General features: G+C 50.2%; 4 protein-coding genes across 4 annotated transcripts; 3 read left to right on the forward strand and 1 right to left on the reverse strand.

Annotated features, from left to right (window-relative positions):
- The first annotated feature begins 895 nt into the window (after positions 1-895).
- Positions 896-2740, forward strand: BU24DRAFT_382626 (putative NADH-ubiquinone oxidoreductase, subunit F). Its single transcript, XM_033524774.1, has 3 exons — positions 896-1277; positions 1334-1405; positions 1455-2740. The coding sequence occupies exons 1-3, from the start codon at positions 984-986 to the stop codon at positions 2607-2609; spliced, it is 1521 nt and encodes a 506-aa protein (XP_033389010.1). The 5' UTR covers positions 896-983; the 3' UTR covers positions 2610-2740.
- On the reverse strand, positions 2664-3839 carry BU24DRAFT_416354 (EF-hand). The gene is made up of 2 exons (XM_033526434.1): positions 3402-3839; positions 2664-3345 (listed from the first exon to the last, which is right to left on the reverse strand). Exons 1-2 carry the CDS (start codon positions 3675-3677, stop codon positions 2878-2880), a joined length of 744 nt encoding a protein of 247 aa, XP_033389011.1. The 5' UTR covers positions 3678-3839; the 3' UTR covers positions 2664-2877.
- Positions 3840-5187: 1348 nt separating this feature from the next.
- BU24DRAFT_456721 (uncharacterized protein) lies at positions 5188-11787 on the forward strand (the record flags this gene model as incomplete). The annotated part of the gene is made up of 5 exons (XM_033531468.1): positions 5188-5293; positions 5413-5523; positions 5707-9389; positions 9549-11615; positions 11668-11787. 5 exons carry the CDS (start codon positions 5188-5190, stop codon positions 11785-11787), a joined length of 6087 nt encoding a protein of 2028 aa, XP_033389012.1.
- A 1762-nt stretch (positions 11788-13549) lies between these two features.
- BU24DRAFT_416356 (globin-like protein) lies at positions 13550-15249 on the forward strand. Its single transcript, XM_033526435.1, has one exon. The coding sequence runs from the start codon at positions 13752-13754 to the stop codon at positions 15006-15008; it is 1257 nt and encodes a 418-aa protein (XP_033389013.1). The 5' UTR covers positions 13550-13751; the 3' UTR covers positions 15009-15249.
- Positions 15250-22667: the final 7418 nt, after the last annotated feature.

Raw genomic sequence — 22667 nt, forward strand, 5'->3', positions numbered from 1 at the left:
ATTTATACAATGGGGTGGCTCTTCCTTCTTATCACGCGTGAGTGGCAGGGTAATGTCTTTGATAGGAGTATCGTTCAGACTGCCAACACAATAATTAGGTGTTAGTTAGAACAGGTCAGTTGACTCGTGCCGCTGGCGTGGTAGCTGTGAAGCTAAAACAGAAGACAAATAGCGTGAAGAAGCCTGGAATGTAAGTAAAAGACACAATAAGATCTAATGATTAGGAATTTGATAGTCGAGCTAAACATCTATTATCTCATTGTGTGTAAGACGGGTTTGGGATTGATTCATGGATTGATGAAGATGCACTATCTTATTTAGATGCTGAGAATCCGAGTACACCTTGTAACATTGCGAAGCTTTATGTACGAGTTCGATTTCGATACTGCATCACTGGTTCGACAAATGCTTAGGTAGGTAATTTTATTTTTCTTGCTTCGCCATACGAATTCATTTCTCGTCAAATATTGCTCCTCTGTGACATAGAAGATCCTTTACATAGAGCATGTACGACGCATGGAAGGCATTTTGCACAAGGAGACCTTGATTCAACTTTTCATCTAAGGCGAATTGCCAGAAAGCTTTGGGTTGTCTCTCTTGTACATAAGATTTCCTTGCGAGTGTACATAATTTCTTCCAAGCTGTATGCGATTACGTCAGCACAGTGACGGTTGAACGAAACAAATCAACAATGCGTAAGTGACTTCCTGTCAAATCGAATGGATGAAAGAATTCGAAGGCTCTAAATATCCAATCAATTGAAATTAAAGCGATCTAGTTAAGCAATGAGATGCTCATGTAATGTATGAAGTCACTGTCGTGTGTTTAGCCAATCACAGTCGCCTAAATCTAAGCCGTCGCCAAGCCGAGCGCCCTAAACCTGAGAAATCGCGAACCTCCACCTACTACGACGCTCGACAACACCCGTTCACAAGCCCACCCGAGCGTCAATTGCGCGTCTCATCGTCGACATCGCTTTCAATATGCTCGCTCGGCATGCTCCCGCCCCGCAGGCGCTGAGCGCCGTCACGCATCGAGCTCTGCCAGCAGCTGCTGTAGCTTCACGCCTTTCGTCCGCCACCGCCCCGAACCGAACACAGCGAAGGACTCTCGCAACAGTCCAGGACTCGACACCAGTGAGGACCTACGGCGGATTGAAGGATCAAGACAGGATCTTCCAGAACTTGTACGGCCATCATGGTGCGGATCTGAAGAGCGCCATGAAGTATGGCGATTGGCACAAAACCAAGGAAATCATTTTGAAGGGCCACGACTGGGTATGTTCGTGAAGAGGGAATTGAATGTCTACCAAGGTAGCTAATGGCCGGACTAGATTATCTCTGAGATCAAGGCTTCTGGTCTTCGTGGCCGAGGCGGTGCAGGTTTCCCCTCCGGTTTGAAATGGGTAAGTGTGTCCCGTAACTATACCGGGGTCACAACTGACGTGCATGTAGTCGTTCATGAACTTCAAAGACTGGGACAAGGACGACAAACCCCGTTACCTCGTTGTCAACGCTGATGAGGGTGAGCCCGGAACTTGCAAGGATCGTGAGATTATGCGCAAAGACCCACACAAATTGATCGAGGGCTGTCTTGTCGCTGGACGTGCCATGAACGCTACCGCTGCCTATATCTATATCCGAGGAGAGTTCTATCACGAGGCCACCGTCCTTCAGCGTGCTATTCAGGAAGCCTACCAGGCAGGTTTGATTGGCAAGAACGCTTGCGGATCCGGTTACGATTTCGACGTCTACGTGCACCGCGGCATGGGCGCCTACGTTTGTGGAGAGGAGACTTCTCTCATTGAATCTCTCGAAGGCAAGCCCGGCAAGCCTCGTCTGAAGCCTCCGTTCCCTGCTGCCGTCGGTCTCTTTGGATGCCCATCTACCGTCGCCAACGTCGAGACGATTGCTGTCGCCCCCACTATCTGTCGACGAGGTGGTAGCTGGTTTGCAGGCTTTGGACGTGAGCGCAACCAGGGCACCAAGCTTTTCTGCATTTCAGGACATGTCAACAACCCCTGCACAGTTGAGGAGGAGATGAGCATTCCCCTTCGTGAGTTGATTGACAAGCACTGTGGTGGTGTCCGCGGCGGTTGGGACAATTTGAAAGCCGTCATTCCTGGTGGCTCGTCGACCCCCATTCTGCCTGCACATATCTGCAATGACCAGCTCATGGACTTCGATGCCCTCAAGGACTCGCAGTCAGGTCTGGGAACCGCCGCCGTCATCGTTATGGACAAGTCCACGGACGTTGTCCGTGCTATTACTCGACTTGCCAAGTTCTACCACCACGAGTCCTGCGGCCAATGTACACCATGCCGTGAAGGCTCAAAATGGACCCACCAGATCATGGATCGCTTCATGACTGGACAAGCAAGGGAGCGTGAGATTGATATGCTTCAGGAGCTGACCAAGCAGGTCGAAGGCCACACCATCTGTGCGCTGGGTGAGGCTTTCGCCTGGCCATTGCAAGGTTTGATCAGGCATTTCAGGCCCGAGTTGGAGGCTAGGATCAAGGATTATTCAGCAAAGAATGGACCGGCATTAGCAGGAGGATGGGCACACGATGCAAGCAAGAAGGGGCTCCTGATCTCACCAGGCCAATAGAGACTGGTTGACACGAGCAATATTGTATAAGAATTTCTTTACGTTTTCTGTTCTTGGTTGTCAAATGCCCTGAGTTGTGCATAGTATATTAGTGCATGAGACTTCTTTGAAAACTTTTAAATTGCTTTGTGAAAGTGGTATCTCAGTGTCGCCAACGCCATCAGCCCGAGGGCTCAAGCAAATGAATAATTCCCAGCATACCAAAAACATGACGTCCATCCCAATGCGACGCCTCCACCAGCCCAATGAATGGTTACAGCTCCCCGCCTCATCCCAGGCAGATGTTGATAAACTCGTCCTTGCTAATGGCTGCGTCTCCGTCCATATCGAACTCCTCAATCATGGCTTGCATTTCATCTTCCCGCAAATTCTCGCCGAGTTCTCTAGCAACTCGCTGGAGGTCTTGTAGTGTAATTTTCCCCTTTCCACCCTCATCAAACAGTTCAAAAGCCCTTATGATTTCCTCCGTGGGATCCCTACTCAGTATTCTTTGAGCCATTAGCGTTTGAAACGCCTGGAAGGACAGTAGCAGCCTCGGTGGCGCCTGGTATGCCTGCTGTGCAGCTTGTTTCGCTTTAGAATTCGTCGGGGCGCTCGGAGCGGTCGACTGCACACCGTGGGTATGGAGAATTGAAAGGATCTCTTGTTTGGGAAGATCGAACCCCAGCGCTCTCATTGCTACCTTGAGCTCATGGTAATCGATGAACTGATCTTTATCCAAATCGAACAGGTTGAACTACGACACGATTCAGATTAGCCTTGAAGGATTTCTTGCTTGCCATAAAGACTTACAGCTTCGACGATCTCTTCTCGTTGCTCCTCGCTCAGCTCAGCAAGACTGTCCTGGCCTGCTTGTTCTATCCTCTCACGCTCTTCGCGCGCTTTCCGGTCGCGCTCGAACCGCTCTGCCTCGATTCGCTGCTGTGCTTTCACAGAAGTATTGAAACCAGCATTAGGTGTATTGTATGTATTCTGCACACCACTTGGGCCTCCCCCGGCGCGTCCACCGAGCCCGTGATGGCCGTAGCGGGGTGCGAGATTGGGATTTGTGCCTCCGGCTGTTGCCATTTATTCGTACGCACGAAGGTGGACCGGTGGTGATGGCACAATAACGGTGCACGATGCTCCTAAAAGTTACGGAGAGGAGAGAATAAGGCACACTTCTTGGGTAGGGTTGGATTTCGCCTGCTCTTTGTTTAGAGCTACACGATATTGACGTCGGAATTGGCGTATACCTAAGTAGAAAGACGCGTTCGTGAGCCGTATTAGCGCGACTCAAGGGAGGGCGCTAGTCTCTGTTCGGGAATACCTTCTTTCGCAAGTGAATGGATTTGTATTAACATTGGATGCAGACCTTTTTGTACAAAGTGTCTTGAGTATTTCTAGTGGTATTATGTTTCATGTTCAAATGTGAGTGTATACTGGCGTGTGATGGCGTTCCAATGGCCTCAGCTACTGGCCAAGGTAATTCACCACCCGAGCATTTATGGTAGGTCAAACAAAGATGGACAGGTCTCAAAGCCACTCGAACTACCAGAAGTACTTTCTCTCTGCCCGCTTTCCCCTCGTTCTCATGATTTACTAATGCGATGATTGTTCTGTTCTCGATTTCACACAGAGGAAAGTTTCACATCTACCTAGGTAGTTGCCTATGAGTCCCAATGATAGCTTCCCTTAAGTCTTCAGCCCTAGTGCGTTAACATGAGCCCGTACGGAGTGTAGCCACAAGCGGTTGGCTATGAGATAAAGTATAGGAAACGAGCCATACCATATAGCAAACTCTATTTGTGCTCGTACATGAGTAAGATGACTACCTGGCAGCTGGACTAGAGGGCTTCTGCTATAGACGAGACTTTTTGGTTAGGCATGGCATGAATTACAAGTTAAGATCCGAACTTTGGAGACACATGTGTTTCGTTTCCGAGGCCTGTAGCAGTTGTGATCGGGGCTTAGAGGGGTACCTCATCTTAGGCATCTATCAGGCAGCTGTAGGTATCACGCAGGCAGCGTGACTAGGCAGAGCTTCCCTTGACGTGTATTGTTTGATTCGCCAATTTCAACAAAACTCCCACCATGATTGTTTGCCTAGACCAGTGTACTACCTTTACTACATTCACTTTATGTGTCCATGCTCGAGATCTTACTGGTTGGGCACTGTGTGAGTGAGGGGCGTCCACCAGTTGACGTACCACGTGACAGTACCGGTCCGTGCTCCTCATTGTTTAAGCCAACCCCCAACTTTAACGTCGACAACTTCACTCTCGCACCACCACCACAACTACTCTTCCTCCTCCGTCATCCCCTCTCTTATGACGGCCTTTTTAACTCTTTAATCGCGCTGCTCCTCAAGCAGTCCCCATTCCTTTCATACATTCTCGCAAGCACCCACGAGCTTACCCTTTTCCCGGGCGCGTTTTCGTCACAGCCGTTGGTACGGACCTGCGCTTCTACTCGAACCTGCAACGCCGATACCTCAGCTGCCATATCTCATTTGACGATACTGTCGCGATCCCCTCCATTTCTTTCCAACTCTTGACCTAGTATAAACTGCAGCGCGTGATCGCCGGACGCGCCGACAATGTCTTTTGGCGGCGGCGGTGGCTTTGGGGGCTTCGGCTCCTCAAGCAACACCAATAGCAACAACACCTTCGGTGGATTTGGTGCTAACAACAACAACAACTCAGGTATGTATTCTCTTTATTCCTAAACCTCGATGCCGTTTGGATGGGTATCTTGATACGCGATGTTGCGACCTTCGCCATCTTCAACTCCGAGATATCTAACTCGATCTCCACGCGATCAGGCTTCGGTTCAAACAATACCAACAGCCCCTTCGGTCAATCCAACACTGGCGGAAGCCTCTTCGGTGGTGGCAACAACAATAATACCAGCTCCCCATTTGGAGGCGGCGGAGGTACGTCGGTCTGAGCCTTTGCGCGTTCCAGCGCGCATCATATTTCTTCGTCCAGATCGTCCGCGACTCAGTTCCATGTGATGGAGAAGCCTCGCGTCGTATCCAGAGATATCGAAATTAGATGGATGCGGAAAGTTACGTACTATTTTTTCAATACATCTACTAACATATGATTTTCTTTAGGCGGCTTCGGAAGCAACACGAACACCTCTTTTGGCTCAAAACCATTTGGATCAACCAACACTGGCAATCTGTTCGGTGGAGCTAGCTCTGGATCAACCTTTGGAGGGTTTGGATCAAACAACAATACCACAAACACCTCCACGGGCTTCGGAAGCAATACCACGAACACTGGGCTCTTTGGTCAGAACAAGACCGGATTCAACTCTACTGGTACTGGCACCGGGACCCTATTCGGTGGTGGAAATACTGGCACCGGTGGCTTCGGTTCGAACAATACAACCGGTGGTTTCGGGTCCACATCTACAAATGCTTTCGGTGCAGGAAACACAGCCAACACTAACAATGGCACGGCCGGCACCCCCTTCACTGCTTTTCAAGAGAAGGACGGGACCGCGGCTGGTGGAACTCAACATTACCAAACAATCACTTTCCAGCAGCCTTATCAGAACTTCTCCCTAGAGGAACTGAGAGTTGTCGACTACAATCAGGGAAGACGCTATGGTAACCAGAATGGTCAAGCCGGTGCATTTGGTCAGAATACCGGCTTTGGCGGCTTTGGAAACAACACCAACACCAATACATCCGGTGGTTTCGGAGCCAACAACAACTCTACGGGATTGTTTGGTGGTGGAAACACGAACACAACCTCAGCTTTTGGCCAAAATAATACAACCACCTTTGGCAGCTCGAACAATACCACCGGAGGCGGACTGTTTGGACAGAACAAGCCCGCCACCGGCATGTTCGGCTCTACATCTACATCGCAAGCCAATACCGGTGGATCCATATTCGGAGGGGCTACGTCCAATACGACAGGCGGCTTTGGTACGGGAGGCGGAGGTTTCGGTTCGAACACCACTAATACCAACACTGGAGGAGGGCTGTTTGGCGGTCAAAACCAAACCCAGGCCAAGCCAGCTTTCGGGGGTTTTGGCTCCAACAATACAACCAACACAAACCCCTTTGGTGGCGGCACTACAACTACTGGCTTCGGGCAATCCACGAACAACACAGGGGGAGGTCTTTTCGGGCAACAGAACCAAACGTCATCTGCGCCAGCATTCGGCTCTGCGCAGACAACTACTACTGGCACTGGCACTGGCTTGTTTGGCGGAGGCGGTGGCAATAGTCTCTTTGGTGGTCAGAACAATCAGCAAAACCAACAAAAGCCGGGTCTCTTTGGCGCCTCTACTACAACGAACACAGCAACGGGTGGGGGTTTATTTGGTGCCCAGAACAACCAAACCACGACCCAGGGAAGTAGCCTTTTCGGTGGAGCGGCCAACAACGCAACTGGCGGGGGATTGTTCAACAACCAAGCAAATCAGACTCAACAGCAATCAGGATTGTTTGGAAACACAGCTAATAACGCTGCCGCTGGAGGAGGTTTGTTCGGCAACAAATCAGCTACAACAGGAACGAATCCCTTTGGAGGGGCCACTGCAAACACTGGGACAACTGGTGGAAGTCTGTTCGGTGGCCTGAATACACAAAATAACCAGCAGCCTGCAGCAGGGTCGTCTTTGTTCGGCAACCAAAATCAGCAGAAGCCTGGTGGATTGTTCGGTACTAGTACCACGAACACAACTGGTGGAGGCCTCTTTGGCAGCATGAATCAGAACAACAACAATCAAGCCCTTGGAAATTCGATGTTCTCAAACTCAAATCAACAAGGCCAACAGCCTGCCAACAATAGCCTCTTTGGTGCTTCTGGGGGCTCATTGCTACAGACTTCTATCAACACCAACCCATATGGAAACGATAATCTGTTTGCCGGCCTCGCTACGCCAACACAAAGCCCTGGTCCCCTCGCCACGCCGTTGTCAAGCAGCCAGAAGAACCGGAAGAGTGCAGTGCTTCCTCAGCACAAGATCAACCCGTCTGCCTCAACGCGCCTTCTCACCCCCCAGAATAAGCGAATTGGCGGAGGAGGTTTTGGCTTCTCTTACTCTACGTATGGAACTCCCAACAGTGCATCTAGTCAAATTAGCCCAGGTTATTCCAATGGATTCCTTGGCAACAGTGTCTCGCGCACACTTGGCAAGAGCCTGTCTACTAGCAATCTTCGTAACAGCTTCACCCCGGAGACCAGTATCCTTGCGCCCGGTGCATTCTCAGGTAACGGCCGTCCGTATGCGGGAGGAAGCCTTAAACGCCTGAACATCAACCGATCCATCAACCGTGTGCCTCTCTTCGACGAGCCTTCCTCTGACAAGAAGCGGGTCACCTTTGAGCCCAATGGCACGAACGGAACTGCTACAAATGGCGTCACCGGAACGGAAATCGTGGTCCACCCTGACTCTGAACGCTCTTCGGGAGAACCCACTCCCTCCAACTCTTCCGCAACCGTGAACGGGACTACAGATCATATTTCCAACGGAACCCCAGAGATGGAAGAGGTGAACGGCAAGGCATTGACGACTGTTCCTGAGAACCGAACGCTCCCCCCTCGCACCCAGAGCGCTCAGCCTGCACCGGTTGCTGATCCTAAACCGGGAGAGTATTGGTCCAAGCCTAGCATGACCGAGCTGCGCAGGATGAACCGTGATCAGTTGTCTCGCGTTGAGGATTTCACTATTGGCCGCCACCAGATTGGACAGATCGTTTTCAACCCTGGAAAGACCGTCGATCTCTCCGCCGTCGATCTCGACAAGCTCTTCGGTGATATTGTTCAGTTGAACACCCGTAACGCTACAGTGTATGGAGAGACCACGACTGTGCCCAAGCCCGCCCGAGGCTCAGGCCTAAACCACTTCTCTCGAATCACCCTGGCGAACTCCTGGCCTCGCAATCGGGTTGGAAAGAAGGACGTGAAGCACCTAGAGCGCCTGAAGCGTGTCGGTGGCACAACTTTCGAGGACTACCGCCCTTCAACTGGAGAGTGGGTTTTCACCGTTCCCCATTTCAGTTCCTACGGACTGGATTATGATGGAGATCTCTACAGCAGTGACGAGGACGATGGTACTAGTCCACTCAGTGCAGTCCCAGACACACCAGTGCAGCCAAGTTCCGAACGCATGACTGCTACGCCTCAGAATGACTCACCTGCTAGCTTCACCCAGTCTAGCCCTGATGATACTTTTGATTTCAAGAAAGGCAAACGGTCTCGTGCAAGTGTCCCTGGCGGGTTCGGTGACGAAGTACCCTACGAAGAAGACGACGAGGATGATGTAGATGCAACAATGGACTCTACTTCCGAGTCTTTTTTAGGTGAGCGCTCCGTGGGTTCACTTGACGGTCAGCAAGATGCCGACTACGTTGAAGAGAGTGAATCCGAATCGGTGGAAGATCAGGACATGGCAGGCTCCTTTTCTGTACCGGTTCATACCACGGAGCCAGTGCCCGCTAAACAATCGGATCCCTTCAAGGATTCGGTCATGCCAAAATCAATCCTTAAGAACAGCCAGATACTTCGACCTACCCTTGGAACGCCCTCCAAGGGGCCATTGGTCTTTGATGATGATTGGGCGAGTCAACTTCAACGCACCATCAGCCCAAAGAAACAGGATCGGCAAGCACTAAGACAAAATCAAGGCGAAGTCCTACGTGAACAGGACGAAAATACCTTGAAGCTTAGTCAGTCCGCCAAACAATCGATCATTCCAACACACATGGAGTTACTCGGAGGATTGTGGGAAGGAACAGATAAATTCGGATCAAAGCGGGGTGGACATGGCATCGAGGTTTGACTTCCCTACCCCCTAGCGTTGTGATTTCATTGTTGGGCGCAGGCTGTCTTGGGTTCTATTTCCTTTACAGATTGTAGCCTTGGACATTGAGTCCTTCCCCTGTATGTAGCAACCAATTGATCAGGACAAGTTTTACTAAAACCTTGTCTGCAGTTACCGTATTCTAAACGACCCAAAACATCTCGCGACCTCGATGAGCTGAGCGCAGACGACCGAGACTTTCACTCTTGCAACAAACCCCATTTCAATGGATCCGGCTCTCTTGTCTACGCTGCCAAGGGCTCAACATCGCTCGAGGATAACATTTTCCCGACTATCTTAGAGCCAATCGTGGGCGCCACACTGGATATTCGGGCTACCAAGCTTCCTTCTTTCCCCGATTCAGTCACGGACACATTGAAGCTGCAGAAGGAGCGGACGAAGGTCACTCTGTTGGACAATGTCCCATATGCCAGGCTCAGCACGGCAAATGCCCCGTTAGACTTCGCTGAGCTAGCGCAGGCCATGATCACTGATTCCCCGGCAAGTTCGCATGAACATAAAGCCTGGCAGTTATTGTCCATCCTCTTCGATGAGGACGATCGTCAGCCCACCGACATGACGCCAGAAGTGTTTAAGGAACACCGTGAACAATTCAGGAAGGAAAAACTCTCCGACTTTTGGCAGTCCATCGTCTTTACCGATGCGGAGAGGCATGCGCAAGAAGCCAACTCTGCCGAAGAAAAGGCCATTGCATATCTCAGCGGTCACAATGTCCCGGACGCCTGTCATGCCCTACTCACTGGCTACGATTTACGACTCGCTACGATGGTAGCTCAAATTGGTGGTGACCAGGTTACACGTGCCACAATGAGCACCCAGATCGACGAATGGCGTCGTCTGGACGTTCTCTCCGATATGGATGACACAGTTCGTGCCCTCTACGAACTTGTTTCAGGCAATTGCGCTCAGTCCAAAGGGAAGATTGGAGGTGGTCGCGAGAACAAATTGGCAGCACTAAGCATCGCCAAACATTTCAATCTGGATTGGCGGCGCGCGTTTGGCCTTCGTCTGTGGTACGGCATCCTGGCTGACGAGCCAATCGAATTGGCAGTAGCACAGTACGCCGACGCGCTTCGTGACGGTTTGGAGGAAGTGAAACCTGTGCCTTGGTTTGTTGAGCAGGATGCACCTATGACTTGGAACGATAAGGATGCTGCCGATCGCGAGGACATCTTATGGGGTATTCTCAAGTTATATGCATCTTCAAAACTCGAATTAGCCGCCAATATTGAAGATGTGTTGGCGCCACAGAATGTCTCTGGCCATCCGCTTAATGCCCGCTTTTCGTTCCAGCTTTTCCAGCTCTTCAAATCCCGCCACGACGACGTCGATGAATGGACGGATCGTAGGGTCAGCATGCCTACCGATCGCCTCGTCGATGGTGTTCGTTCGTCGTTCATGTCTTCAATTGCCTCTGTCAACGAGAAGGATACGCAAGCCAAAGATCCATTGACTGAGGTCAGCGACCAACTTACTCTCACCTACGCCTCGTCTTTGCATACCCCCGAGCATTGGACGACTGCTATTTTCGTCTACTGTCATCTTTCATCCAGCCCTATGCGCGAGCATTACATCCGCTCAATGTTGAACCAGTACTCGAACACTTACGCAGTAGCCGAGACCGATTCTACCTACAGATACCTCGTAGATGAACTTTGTCTCTCACCTCAGTGGATCCATGCAGCTGCAGCACTGCAAGCGAAGATCAAAGGCGATGGGGTGCAGCAGGCCAGCCACCTCATCAAGGCTGGTGAGCTTGAAGAAGCTCACGAGGTTGTTTGCCGTAGCGTTGGCCCAGAGTCGATCATTTCCCGCGATTATGACTCTCTTCGCGAATTACTAGGTGAATTCGTGCCCACGCCGCCCAGCAGCCCTATTGACGATAACATGTCTATGTCAACCCGTGGCCGCGCCTCGTACCAGAAGGAGCCGGTCCAAGGCTGGGCTCGAGGAGGACAGTTGTACTTTGACTACATCCACCTACTCGACCTTACGAGCAATCAATCGAGCTATCGCATTGACGAGGAACTTAATGCCGAGATAGGTGCTCTTTTAACCAAGCTCTGTCGCTCCTTGGAAGGAGTGGCAAGAGATCACTGGGAGGGTAGCGGACTTGAGGAGCGTGTCGCTCTCACAGAAATTGGTGGAGTAGTTGCAGGTTTGATCGCGAAGAACCAGGTACGTGTGTCATGGTTAAGATTTGGATCCAGATTGAACTAACGATTTGTAGCCTACTCAGCGAGAACGCATCCTCAAACTGCCACTAACGGAGGACTTGTGGCTCAAACATTCCACCGATCTGAGTGTCTCTTATTACCGTAATGTCATAAGCGCGGCCGTTGGAAGATGATGGTTGGTGGTACTCATCTTGCCGGCGAGCACAAAATCAAGACTAGGACCATGTTTCTTTAGGGTATTCGGCGTTTCCTCACATTTCCTTTCGAGTGCGATACCACTACTTGCCGGTCGAACAACCCAAAAACAACAGCAGAAGAAGTGGATCTATCGCACAAACGCCGAATGCTCGTTTTCCAATTATATAGATTTCCCCCCAGTTCTGTGTTAGGATGTGGTGCACGATTGGATCAGCGATATTCAATTCTTCAAAAATGTACAATAGGAAACCTTTCAGAAGACTTTTAGTATAATATTACCTTGAACTAAACCTTGGAACTGCTTTGCCGTGCATGGTGCCTACTTGGAAAGACCTTTGGGCGTGATGACAAGATTGGACGATATACACAATAGAGCAGCGAGTATATTTCCCAGACCATAGTGCCTACCATTTTCAAGCCTTGTGACTGATTTGAAGAATCCGAAGACAACACCGTTGTGAAAGATTCATAGGCAGTGCAGAGTTGTGATTCTATGACGTCACTATTGTTGTTGGTTACTACTCTCGTATCTTTAGAATGTTCGTACGATTTTCCAGAGACGGCGTGGATGATTAATGCCGGTGCATATCAACGTCGTTGATATCGTACTGTGGCGCTCGTATCGCGGGGTTCCTCAGATAAAGAACACCAGGGTCTTCACAGTCCTGCGATGCATCGCAGCAAAGACAACAGCAAAGACTGGAAGATAGAGGAGAGGAAAAACTGTCGTGGCAAGAATTCAAATTAGATGGGAGTCGTCAACAAACATGTCCATTCCATCGCTGCCGCGGAGATACCCCATATTTTGATATTTACACAGCGCCAAAAATATCACGCCAGCACGCTGCCATTTCAAATACTTACAGGGCAGGGTCGGCCAATTCATCCAATGGTTATTGTTGCAACAGCGCTTACTCCGGGCGGGACCGGCGTCTCATCCCCCGAACGTGCGAGCCCGAGTAGATTCAACCGTCGATGTGCACATCGATTTTTGCGTCGTCGTCTGGTGGTCTGACATTTAGTCATATTCATCATGCTGCAACTGATCTACGCTTTGTGGACTTGGAACACACAAACTTTGCATCATATTGTGTATGCACTTAATGGGGTAATAGAAGGCGAACTGCGATGCTGATCTGGCCATGGTATGCGCAATACTATGCTTTGTCCCAATTCAATGAACTTATTGAATATATTGTTCAGTCAGTTCGAAATCAACGATGATGATGCTACAGAGGAGCACATAGACAGAACTCCACTGTACGAGATCCTACTAGATGACTCTATGGAGCACATGCAAGCAATACAGAACGATCGTTCTCGAATGTAGTCACAATAGTGTAGACTAAAATACTTGTTCCTCGACCGAGATGCTGGCCGCGATCAGCAGGGACCCGACAATTTCATCAGCCTCAAACCATAAACGACCTAGACTCCGAGCGGCAGGCGGAATTCACGGACCACGCGTCTAACAATTCCACGTGCCGGAACTTTTTTCAGACGACAGCCAGAAATTTATGGCGTCGTCGCCCAACGGGCTATGTAACGTTTGCAAGCTTGAGTAATCATGCGTTCCCATTTGCCAGGTTCACTCGACTTGCTTGCCAGCACAAAACAGGTGGTGTGGTCCTTTACATGCATTTTAGCCCCGTTTCCGCGGAGAAAGCGTACACAATACGGATAAGTAAGGAATGGTAATGGACATAGTCGGAATCGATTTCGCGGTTTATATAGAAAAATATATATATATTCACAAGAACGACTTCTAAGAATTCGATCTAGCTACCTACTCATCAATTTGTAGATCATCTACTCTTACATCTTCCCTAGAAAGCAACTTCATATTTGATATAGATCGATTCCTCAAAGTCGTATCCACATAATTGCATATCATTCTCCAATACAGTCACCAACGACACCAACCAAAGACAACCTCACAATGGCTCCAGCACTCAAACCAGAGCAAGTCGCCATCATCAAGGCCACCGTTCCCGTGCTCGCAGCACACGGCCTCGCCATCACGACGAAATTCTACCATGACATGATTGAAGCCAACCCGGAACTCAAGAACATATTCAACAACACCCACCAGTCCACTGGTCACCAACCTGCCGCTCTCGCAGGAGCTCTCTACGCATATGCCGCCAACATCGACGCTCTCGGCAACCTCTCCGCAGCCGTGGAACTCATCTGCCACAAGCACACCAGTCTGTTCATCCGCGCCCCTCACTACGCCATTGTTGGCAAGCACCTTTTGGAGACTATGAAAGTCGTCCTCGGTGATGCATGCACAGATGAGATCCTCGACGCCTGGGGTGCCGCCTATTGGCAATTGGCCGACATCATGATCAATAAGGAGGCGGCCATGTACGAGGAAACGAAGCAATGGGACGACTGGAAGGAATTCACCATCGCCAAGAAGGAAAAGGAGTCGGAGCAGATCACTTCTTTCTATCTAGAGCCGGTCGACAAGGCCCTCAAGCTCCCCATCTTCAAGCCCGGACAGTACATCTCCGTGAACATCTTCGTCGACGAGTTGGGCGTGTGGCAGGCGAGACAGTACAGTCTCAGCGACGCACCTGGAAAGAGCTATCTCCGCATCAGCGTGAAGAAGGAGGCCGGCGTCGAGATTGGCGAGCCGAAGAGCATGACGCACGAGGGCTACCTATCCAACCTCCTACACCAGACCAAGAACGAAGGCGACATCGTCAAGGTCTCACATCCGTGGGGCGACTTCTTCTTGGACGAGGACAAGATCGCAAAGGACGCGCCCGTCGTCCTCATCGCCGCCGGTGTCGGCCTCACCTGCCTCAACAGCATCTTCACCCACCTCGCCGCACAGAAGACCTCCCGCCCCATCGTCTGGATCCACGGCGCTCGGGACTCGAACCATCGTGCCTTCAAGGCACACACTGACAGCCTCGCTGCGAACAACGAAAACGTACAGACGGTTTACTTCTCCTCTAAACCCCAGGCCGAGGACGTTCAGGGCCGAGACTACGACATCGAGGGCCGCATCGAACTGGCCAAGGTCGGCAGCGATAAGCTGTTCACCGGCGACAACAAGGCCGAGTACTATACTTGCGGACCCAAAGACTTCATGCTGAGCATGGAGGAGCAATTGAAGAGCCTCGGCGTCCCCAGCGAGAGGATACATATGGAGCTCTTCGGCACCGGAGGCGTCCCAAGGGTTTAAAGAAAGAGAAGACGACGACGAAAAAATCATGGCGAACTTGACAGCATATTATTCCACTACGCCCAGACAAAAATATCTTCTTACCGGGTTTCCCCTTTTTTTCGACGCTATTTGTTTTCCAACATCACGATGAGCATTTCCAAATCCTGCGGCATTTTCTGAATATATGTGTGTATATAGTGTATAACTAGACGAACTCTAATGATCAAATTCCGGGTCTTCCAAGATCCTCCCTTCTATATGACAATATCCAAGATATCTACTTCTTTACTGTGTGACCGTATGCTATGCTATCGTATCTAATACTAATTTGACTTCCAAACCGTATTCCCAGAAGACTTTAGATCGATAAAAATAGCACGAACACAAACATAGAAAAAAGTGACACATAAGTAGAGGTATGCCTTTGCCTTTCCTGTAACATTGACAGATATCCAACGCAGGGTTACTACCTACTATGATATCAGCTCAATTACATCGCATGCAGAGCATAGTTGCTTTTTTTTGTCTATTTTAGCTTGTCCGCATGCGTGTACATATATGTACAACTGAAGCCAGACGTAGAAAGGATACGATAACATCTATTTCTTTTTCTATCAGTTATATAAGCGTATTGACCTATTTACCTTTATGTCAGATAAAATGGAAAAAAAAGAACACCATATTCTTCATATATCATATATCATATATCATAAATTATCCTCGTGCAATACATAATCTCAAATCGAGTGACCGAGACCGAAATTGTTTTTCTTGGTGTTCGTGTTTTGACAACACGTGTAATTGTATACAGTGAATGACTACATATAAAACAAGTACATACCTATGAAAAACCAAAAACTTAACACATGCATACCTAAGGTACATGTATGTACACGCGCCACCGACCTCCAACACCAAAAAGAAACCTCCCCATCAACTACCCCAAGAAAAAGAGAAAACAGCACCACTCCCTCCTCCCCGCCTCCACGCCCCCTAGACCATCAAATCATCTACGAGTCCCCATACAGGCACACGGACATACCTACGCCGTCACATAATCGTACATCAAAACTTCACCAATCCACCACAACACCCTCCGTCCATCCATCTCACCGCACGCCACACACCCACATGCCCACGTCCCTTCCACCTTCACCCTCCCTCTCATTCTTATAGCACACACCCATATAACCCTACCTACGATCACTCCTACATACTACACTGTGACTGTGACAGGACTGCATACTCGCAGGTCCGTGCTCCTTTCTTTTCCTTATTTTGCCTTCTTCCTTCTTACCTATTATTCTGCAGGGGATAGGGAGGAGGGAGGAGAGGAGTTGATAGGACGTGTTTCAGCTGACCGACCGGTACAACGTCTTTTATTGTGTAACTACTGTAACTATAGGTAGATGTTATAGGGACCCTGCGCCTGCGCTGTGGTACATATGTGTGTTGGTGGCGAGTGAGAGCGAGTGAGCGCGTGAGATGGAAGGAAGGAAGGAAGGATGGAAAGGACGGATGCGTGGTGGGCCTGGTTGTTTCTCGTGTATTCCACCTTTTTGGACGAGGAGGAGGTAGGGGAGGGAATGGTTGATTTGATTTGGTGGAGTCCTGGATTGTTGGGGTTACTTTGAGTTTGTGGACGTGGGGTTTTGGAGTTTAGTTTTGCTTTCGTGGGGAGATGTGAGGTGGAAGTCGAGGGAAGGGTGGGTGTGAGAATTTAGTGGTGTGAAGTTGTATGTATGTGCGTACATACGTACGGAAGAAGCTCCGGTGGAGGGAATAAAGAGAGGGGTCTTAATGGCTTTGTTTTATCTGTTTGTTTGCTTGTTCTTATGCTAGAATGGTATCTGATACTATATGATACTCTAAATGGTAAAAATTCATTGGACCAGCAACCTATCTCGATGATAGTTCCAATCATGCACTGCACAATTTCTCTTCCTCGAGCAGAATCGCAAAGTCGGAATCCACGAATAATCCACAAGCGGAAATGGGGAGTTCCCTTTCCTCGCAAGCGAAGAATCCTTGCATTGACGATTAGAAGTCCTTGGAGAGGGGCTTTGGGCTTGGGTCACATATTGTCCAGTTCGAGCGACAGAGGGGAAAGGAAGACGGGAGACTGTGTTTGGTATTCCACTGTCTCGGGACGGCAGCTGACAGGACAGGCATGCACGACCGCGCACGATTCACACGTACCGCACGAACGCTCGTACGTAAGTACAGTTGATGTTGTAGATATCTAGATATGTGATATGTGATATGTGGTGTTTCTGCAACGAATTGGTTGAACGACGAACGTGGGATGTTGACTCTAACCTATGGATAGTACGGGGGATCCCCCAAAAGGCATCGCCCACCTGTGATAACAATAATGGGCTAGGTAGTTTGGTACTCCGTAATAGGGGTAAGTAAAGTTATTTCTGGTCGGCGGCCTCACAACTGTGTCGTTCAATGGGGAAAAGTGTCGCCGAAAGGAGTGTGTCCCAATTGACGTTTATTCTACGAATCGAGATCTTCATACGATAGGGGGAAGTTGGGTGGGAGGATTGGGAGGATAGGCGATTCTCGATGTTGAGCGCGTGATGCATGAAAATGAGGTTGTAATTATAGCAATCCCTCCCCACACTACCGCACCTACCTCCCCTTTTATCTGTTTGACATCATTTGGCTCGACAAGGAGAGCGAGAGGTGGCAATCCATTAGCCAGTAGATCAACCGCCTACACGTCCATGTATGCGACTGTTGTGGTAGAGGCCGGACCTCATATGGAGGAGAGAGAGTTCCGACTGACTGTCAAAGAGAGCGGACTGGCCGCGAGACAGGCTGTGGGCGGCGCGGGATGACGAAAGGAGGAGACAATCAGCCCAAGCTCCTTTTTCGACCGCCGGGAAATTGTGGTAAAAGGGGTAATCTTCTAGAAATCAACCAGGGGATGGGGGGAGGAAAGGGAAGAAAGGTTTCCCTGCACTGCGCGCAGTACGCATCACGCATCATGCATCGATGGCACAGGGCGCTCTCTGCAACCATCTTGGGCTGGTTGCAATTTAGGAGGGTACCCGACAGGACAGGTCCGCTAACACGAAAGAAGAAGGCTTCCAGAAGGGCGCATGGATAATGTTGCCGCCTTACAGCTTTAAAACTGGGATGTGAAGCGGCGCCAGTGTCTAACAAACTTACGGCGTAGGGTCATGCTCTCCGGGACTTTAGGGATATGGAGAGGAGGGAAGGGTGTTGACCATCCTGCGGTGCTGTCGCATAGTCAGCACCAGCCGGCCCGCAATCTTGCTAGTAGTGAAATAATAATGATTGGAAAGCCACATAGTAGTGTATTGAAGAACGCAGGCTCACAGCTTTCGTCAATGAGCTTCTCGCACAACAGCACATGTACATGAGCAGGAACACGCACACACATACGCACACCGCACACCGCCCGGTGTACAGTATGTAGTAGGTAGCAACAGTAGTAGGCCTTGGCTTTGCACCTCGCCTTCACCCCCCAATCCATACCGGTACTGCGAATGATGATCAACGACGTGGACCCAAAGCCCAAGGAGGCCTAAAACACGCTCTAGCGAAGAGCAGTGCGATGAACAGGAGGCAGAAGCGGCAGAAGCGGCGATGAAACGCCCGTGCGTGTTGGATCTCTGTCGCAGTTTTAAACGGTATTTCCTGACAGGCCCACGGCGTGCATACTGTGTACAGGCTGGTAGGCACAATTAGCGAGCACGAAGTCACCCTGGAAATCCTCCACTCAGAGTTGCAGAAGTTTGTTTCCTCTGGCAGCGGCTGTCGCTCCCCGAGATGAAGGCGTGCCTATCATCCGGCTGTCGCATGAAGTTTACGAAATGTTATATCATCGCTCCGAGCAAGCATTCCGCAGCAGCATACGATCCAAGGTATGTCTGCCGGTGGTGGTGAGAGCACATCACGGAGAGCGGGACTGATGGAGATCTGCTTCCGACACAAAGCATGAGGCTGTCGAGTGGCCCGGGCTATCCGCGCGCCCCATCGTGATATCGTGTCACCCAAGCACAGACGGATCTGAAGGAAGGCCCATGGAAGGTTTTGGGGAAGCCGGGTTCTGGTGGAGGGACGGTATGCAGTATCGTTTGACACTCACAAGCCCAACCTCGTCGCCCAGGGATGACTCGCGTGGGTTGCAAAATGACCACCAATATCCAGCCTTGTGTACATACATGTAGTCGCCTTGCGATTTAGACTGGAGCTGTGGACTCCTTACTTCCTGGTCACACAGCATCGTCGACCGTATTGTTCAATTATTCAATCGTACAATCCTTCTAATGTTTGGTCGTTCAACAATCGACAATATAACAACCTTGGCATCAGAGCTAGGGGTTCGATCTGCTGACGCAGTGGCGCCTGGCCCTGGACGCGTGCGAGCAGATTGGATCGGGGGTCACGGCTAAGGTTATAGAGGCGAAAGACCTCTATAGCAGCGGAGAGCGTCCACGGCATCCGATGGTTACAACATGCCGTGAGCAGAAGGCCTGAAGTCATTGGAACGATCGCACTGTGTCCATGCTGACGCAGATGATCTTCCCCGCAACAACAGTGTTGATCACGAATTATTCCGATGAGGGGAGCAGAGCGGAGCGAGATGGATACGTATCGGTCCGATGTGCTGGATACATTGCATGTTCCACTCGTACTCTGCCGAACCAGAACGTAACACCAAGTATGCAGGTGCGAATCACGATGGATGCGAATTGGCATATTTGAGGAGGAGCGCTGATGATTCCGAAGACAAACCAGAATCGGTGTAGAACATGGCGCGGATGTGTTGGCTGCGTCCTTTCTGAGCCGGCAAGCTCCGTCTCGAGCATGAAGGATTGTAATCGTATGCAGTCACCAGTGTCGAGTTGAATTGGTAACAGGCAGTGTGGAGTGTGCTTACTGTGCTGCCACTGTTGCAGCTGTTGGAATCATGCAGTCGTAGAGATGTTGTGATGGTGTCACTATCATGCTATTGGTGGTTCATGGTACTCGTACAGTGGTAGTGGTAGTGGTAGTAGTGGTGGTGGTGGATACATGCATGCACAGAGGAGGGGCTCGATCTTCTGCCTGCTCGTGGTAGGCAGCGTGATGCTGCCCGGTGCCCATTGCTTGCGGCCGCTGCCGTTGCCGCTGCGGTTCGCAACATAAAAGACAGGATCAAGGGTGAGCTTCTGAAGCGCAAGAGGCTGAAGCACAGTGTCCATCGTGTAACCAATGTCTTTTCATGTATCCTTCATGCCAGTAGTGAGGAGTCAGGACTAGGCTTGATGCAACTAGTAGTCCATGGCTGGAAGACGATGTGGACGTTTCAAAGTCAGTTTGTACACTGTACTCCGTACACAGTACATACATAGGGCAATACGTTCTTTGTGCGTACGAGTATGGGCAGTTGTTGTAGGTATGTATGCTCATACAAGCACAACACGAGCAAGGATGTCGCCCCGCTTGCCGCCCAGACGGAGGTTTGAGAGATGCATTTGGCGAACTCGCCTCGCCGTGTCGTCCCTTGTGTTGTGACAATTGATGGCCCAGGCGTCTCGCGACAACAACGACACACTACTGGAAGAGTGGTGGAACGGTGGGAGCATTGGAAGCATTGGAAGCATTGGAAGCGATGGAAGGTCTTGGGGAGCTTCTAGTGGGCTTCCATAAACATGGCCCTTGCTTACATCCCGGGCAGCCGCCATCCATGGACGGGTCCCCCCTTGTTCTTCCAGTGTGCATTTGGGTATCCTAGAGTGCCTAGGTAGGTACAGTAGGTCGCTTGAATGCATGCTGCAACACGTCGACACCTGCTATTTTCCATCGTTACCTTCTGCATGTCGCATCTTGTGGATCCTATGTCTTCAGGGGGGACTGGTGTGGTTGACAGAGGAAAAGAATAATTACCAGTGTCGCGATCAAAAGACCATTCTCCTCCTTTCTCCATGATCAGTCGAATGAATTCTACCTAGGACGTTTACGTAGCTCCATGGCGCGACTCATAATTGCAAATACGATGATGCATGGCAAAAAATAGCAATTATGGAAGCTCTGTCGCCCCTGACAAGTGCGAGGGAAGTGGAGCGATCGCATGTCGCGACTCGTGAGGCCAGGGGCGCCACCGAACGCCCTTCAAACATGGACACTCTCGGGGCGCTCCATTATTGATGCTCTAGCGGAGGCTAGCATTTGATGGTGTGAACGCCTGGCTGGGGTGTGAAAGGATGGCCACAAGGATATTGCTGTAGTTGTGCGCAGTGGAATTGATGGATTGATTGATTGATTGATTGATGATGATTTTCACTCGCTATGAAGAAGATACCCTCAAACTCTGCATCCCCATGCGCCGGATGAGATGAATGCCTGCAAACAGGAATAATAGCATCGCAGTTCTATCCATTTCGAACGTAATTCACGTTGTGCACTGCATTTGTTGCTGCTGTTGAGAAACGCGCTGTGACGCACACACCAACCCTGCCACACACCCACCGCACATGGGGATCCACTCTTCGGATTCCTGTCTGCTCCCATCTATTTCTCCATCTGCATCAACAAGCACGAGAGGACATCATCCACGTATGATTGTTCCAGAAGGGGTCGATGAGTGGAGGAAATCCGAGAACAGCAACAAGTCGACACCCAACCGATTTGAATGCGAGCCTGCTTGTATAGGGTAAGCTTTTGCCCATGGGTGTTCTTTTTGGCCATGTCGGGAGCTGGAGTACAGTCAGCTAACAACAGCAACATGAACCATTTCCCCCACCGAGTGGACAGGAATGAGGTCGGTGACTGACAGCCGCGATTCAGCCACGATCGAGCACAAGTCAGACCGGGGCCATAAAGCCGTGGATTTGCAAGAGATGGCCCTGTAACGGTCACCACGCATATCGTTGCAAGCATGGACGCCATCAAAGCACCGACCGTGCATAACAAACATACCAACGTGCCTACGTACTGTATAGGTATTGTACATTACAATACCAACATCGGAACAATAATAATAATACCTTCGACACGACCGAGAGTAACCTCACCACCATCTGCATGAATAATAAGAACGAAAGAACAATTTAGCGGCTAAGAAACCTTTTCCCTACGACAGTACAACGTCACCAGCTATTCTGGGAGTGTCCCGGCCATTAAAAGTCACGCATCAAATTTCCAATTTGCGGAAGGCCGGGCGGGCTAAATTAAACCTCCGGGACCATTTGGAAGAAATTTTGACAGCAGCGAGCGAGCATAATCCGGCTTAAACGACAATAGAGTGACATCCAATAGGCGCGGACCAGGGGCCGTTCGGGGATTTCATTTTTTTTTTCTTTTCTTCTATTCTTCGCTTCTACTTCTCCGTTTTCCTCTGTTCCACCCTATGGAAAAAGCAAAAGAAGAATCAAAGAGCTAAACAGAGGGGGGAAGGTCAAGACGCGCAAAGAGGAAGCAAAATAGAAAAATCAAATCAAATCAAATCAACGGGCCGTTAGTCATCCCTGCCGGCAGTGCAGCATGTGCAGAAGAATCAGGAGTCGGTGAGATTTGGAGGTTTCAGGTCGCCCAAAACGAAGAACGAGAGACGCCGCTAGAGGTCGAGCGTGTCCCTGATAGGAAGCGTTTACTTGGGAGAGTGACAGCAGAGAATCGCGATTGACGAGGGGGGAGAAACGAAGGAATGGAAGCATT

This window comes from Aaosphaeria arxii (assembly GCF_010015735.1).
Source record: "Aaosphaeria arxii CBS 175.79 unplaced genomic scaffold BU24scaffold_1, whole genome shotgun sequence".
Taxonomy (NCBI): Eukaryota; Fungi; Ascomycota; class Dothideomycetes; order Pleosporales; genus Aaosphaeria; species Aaosphaeria arxii.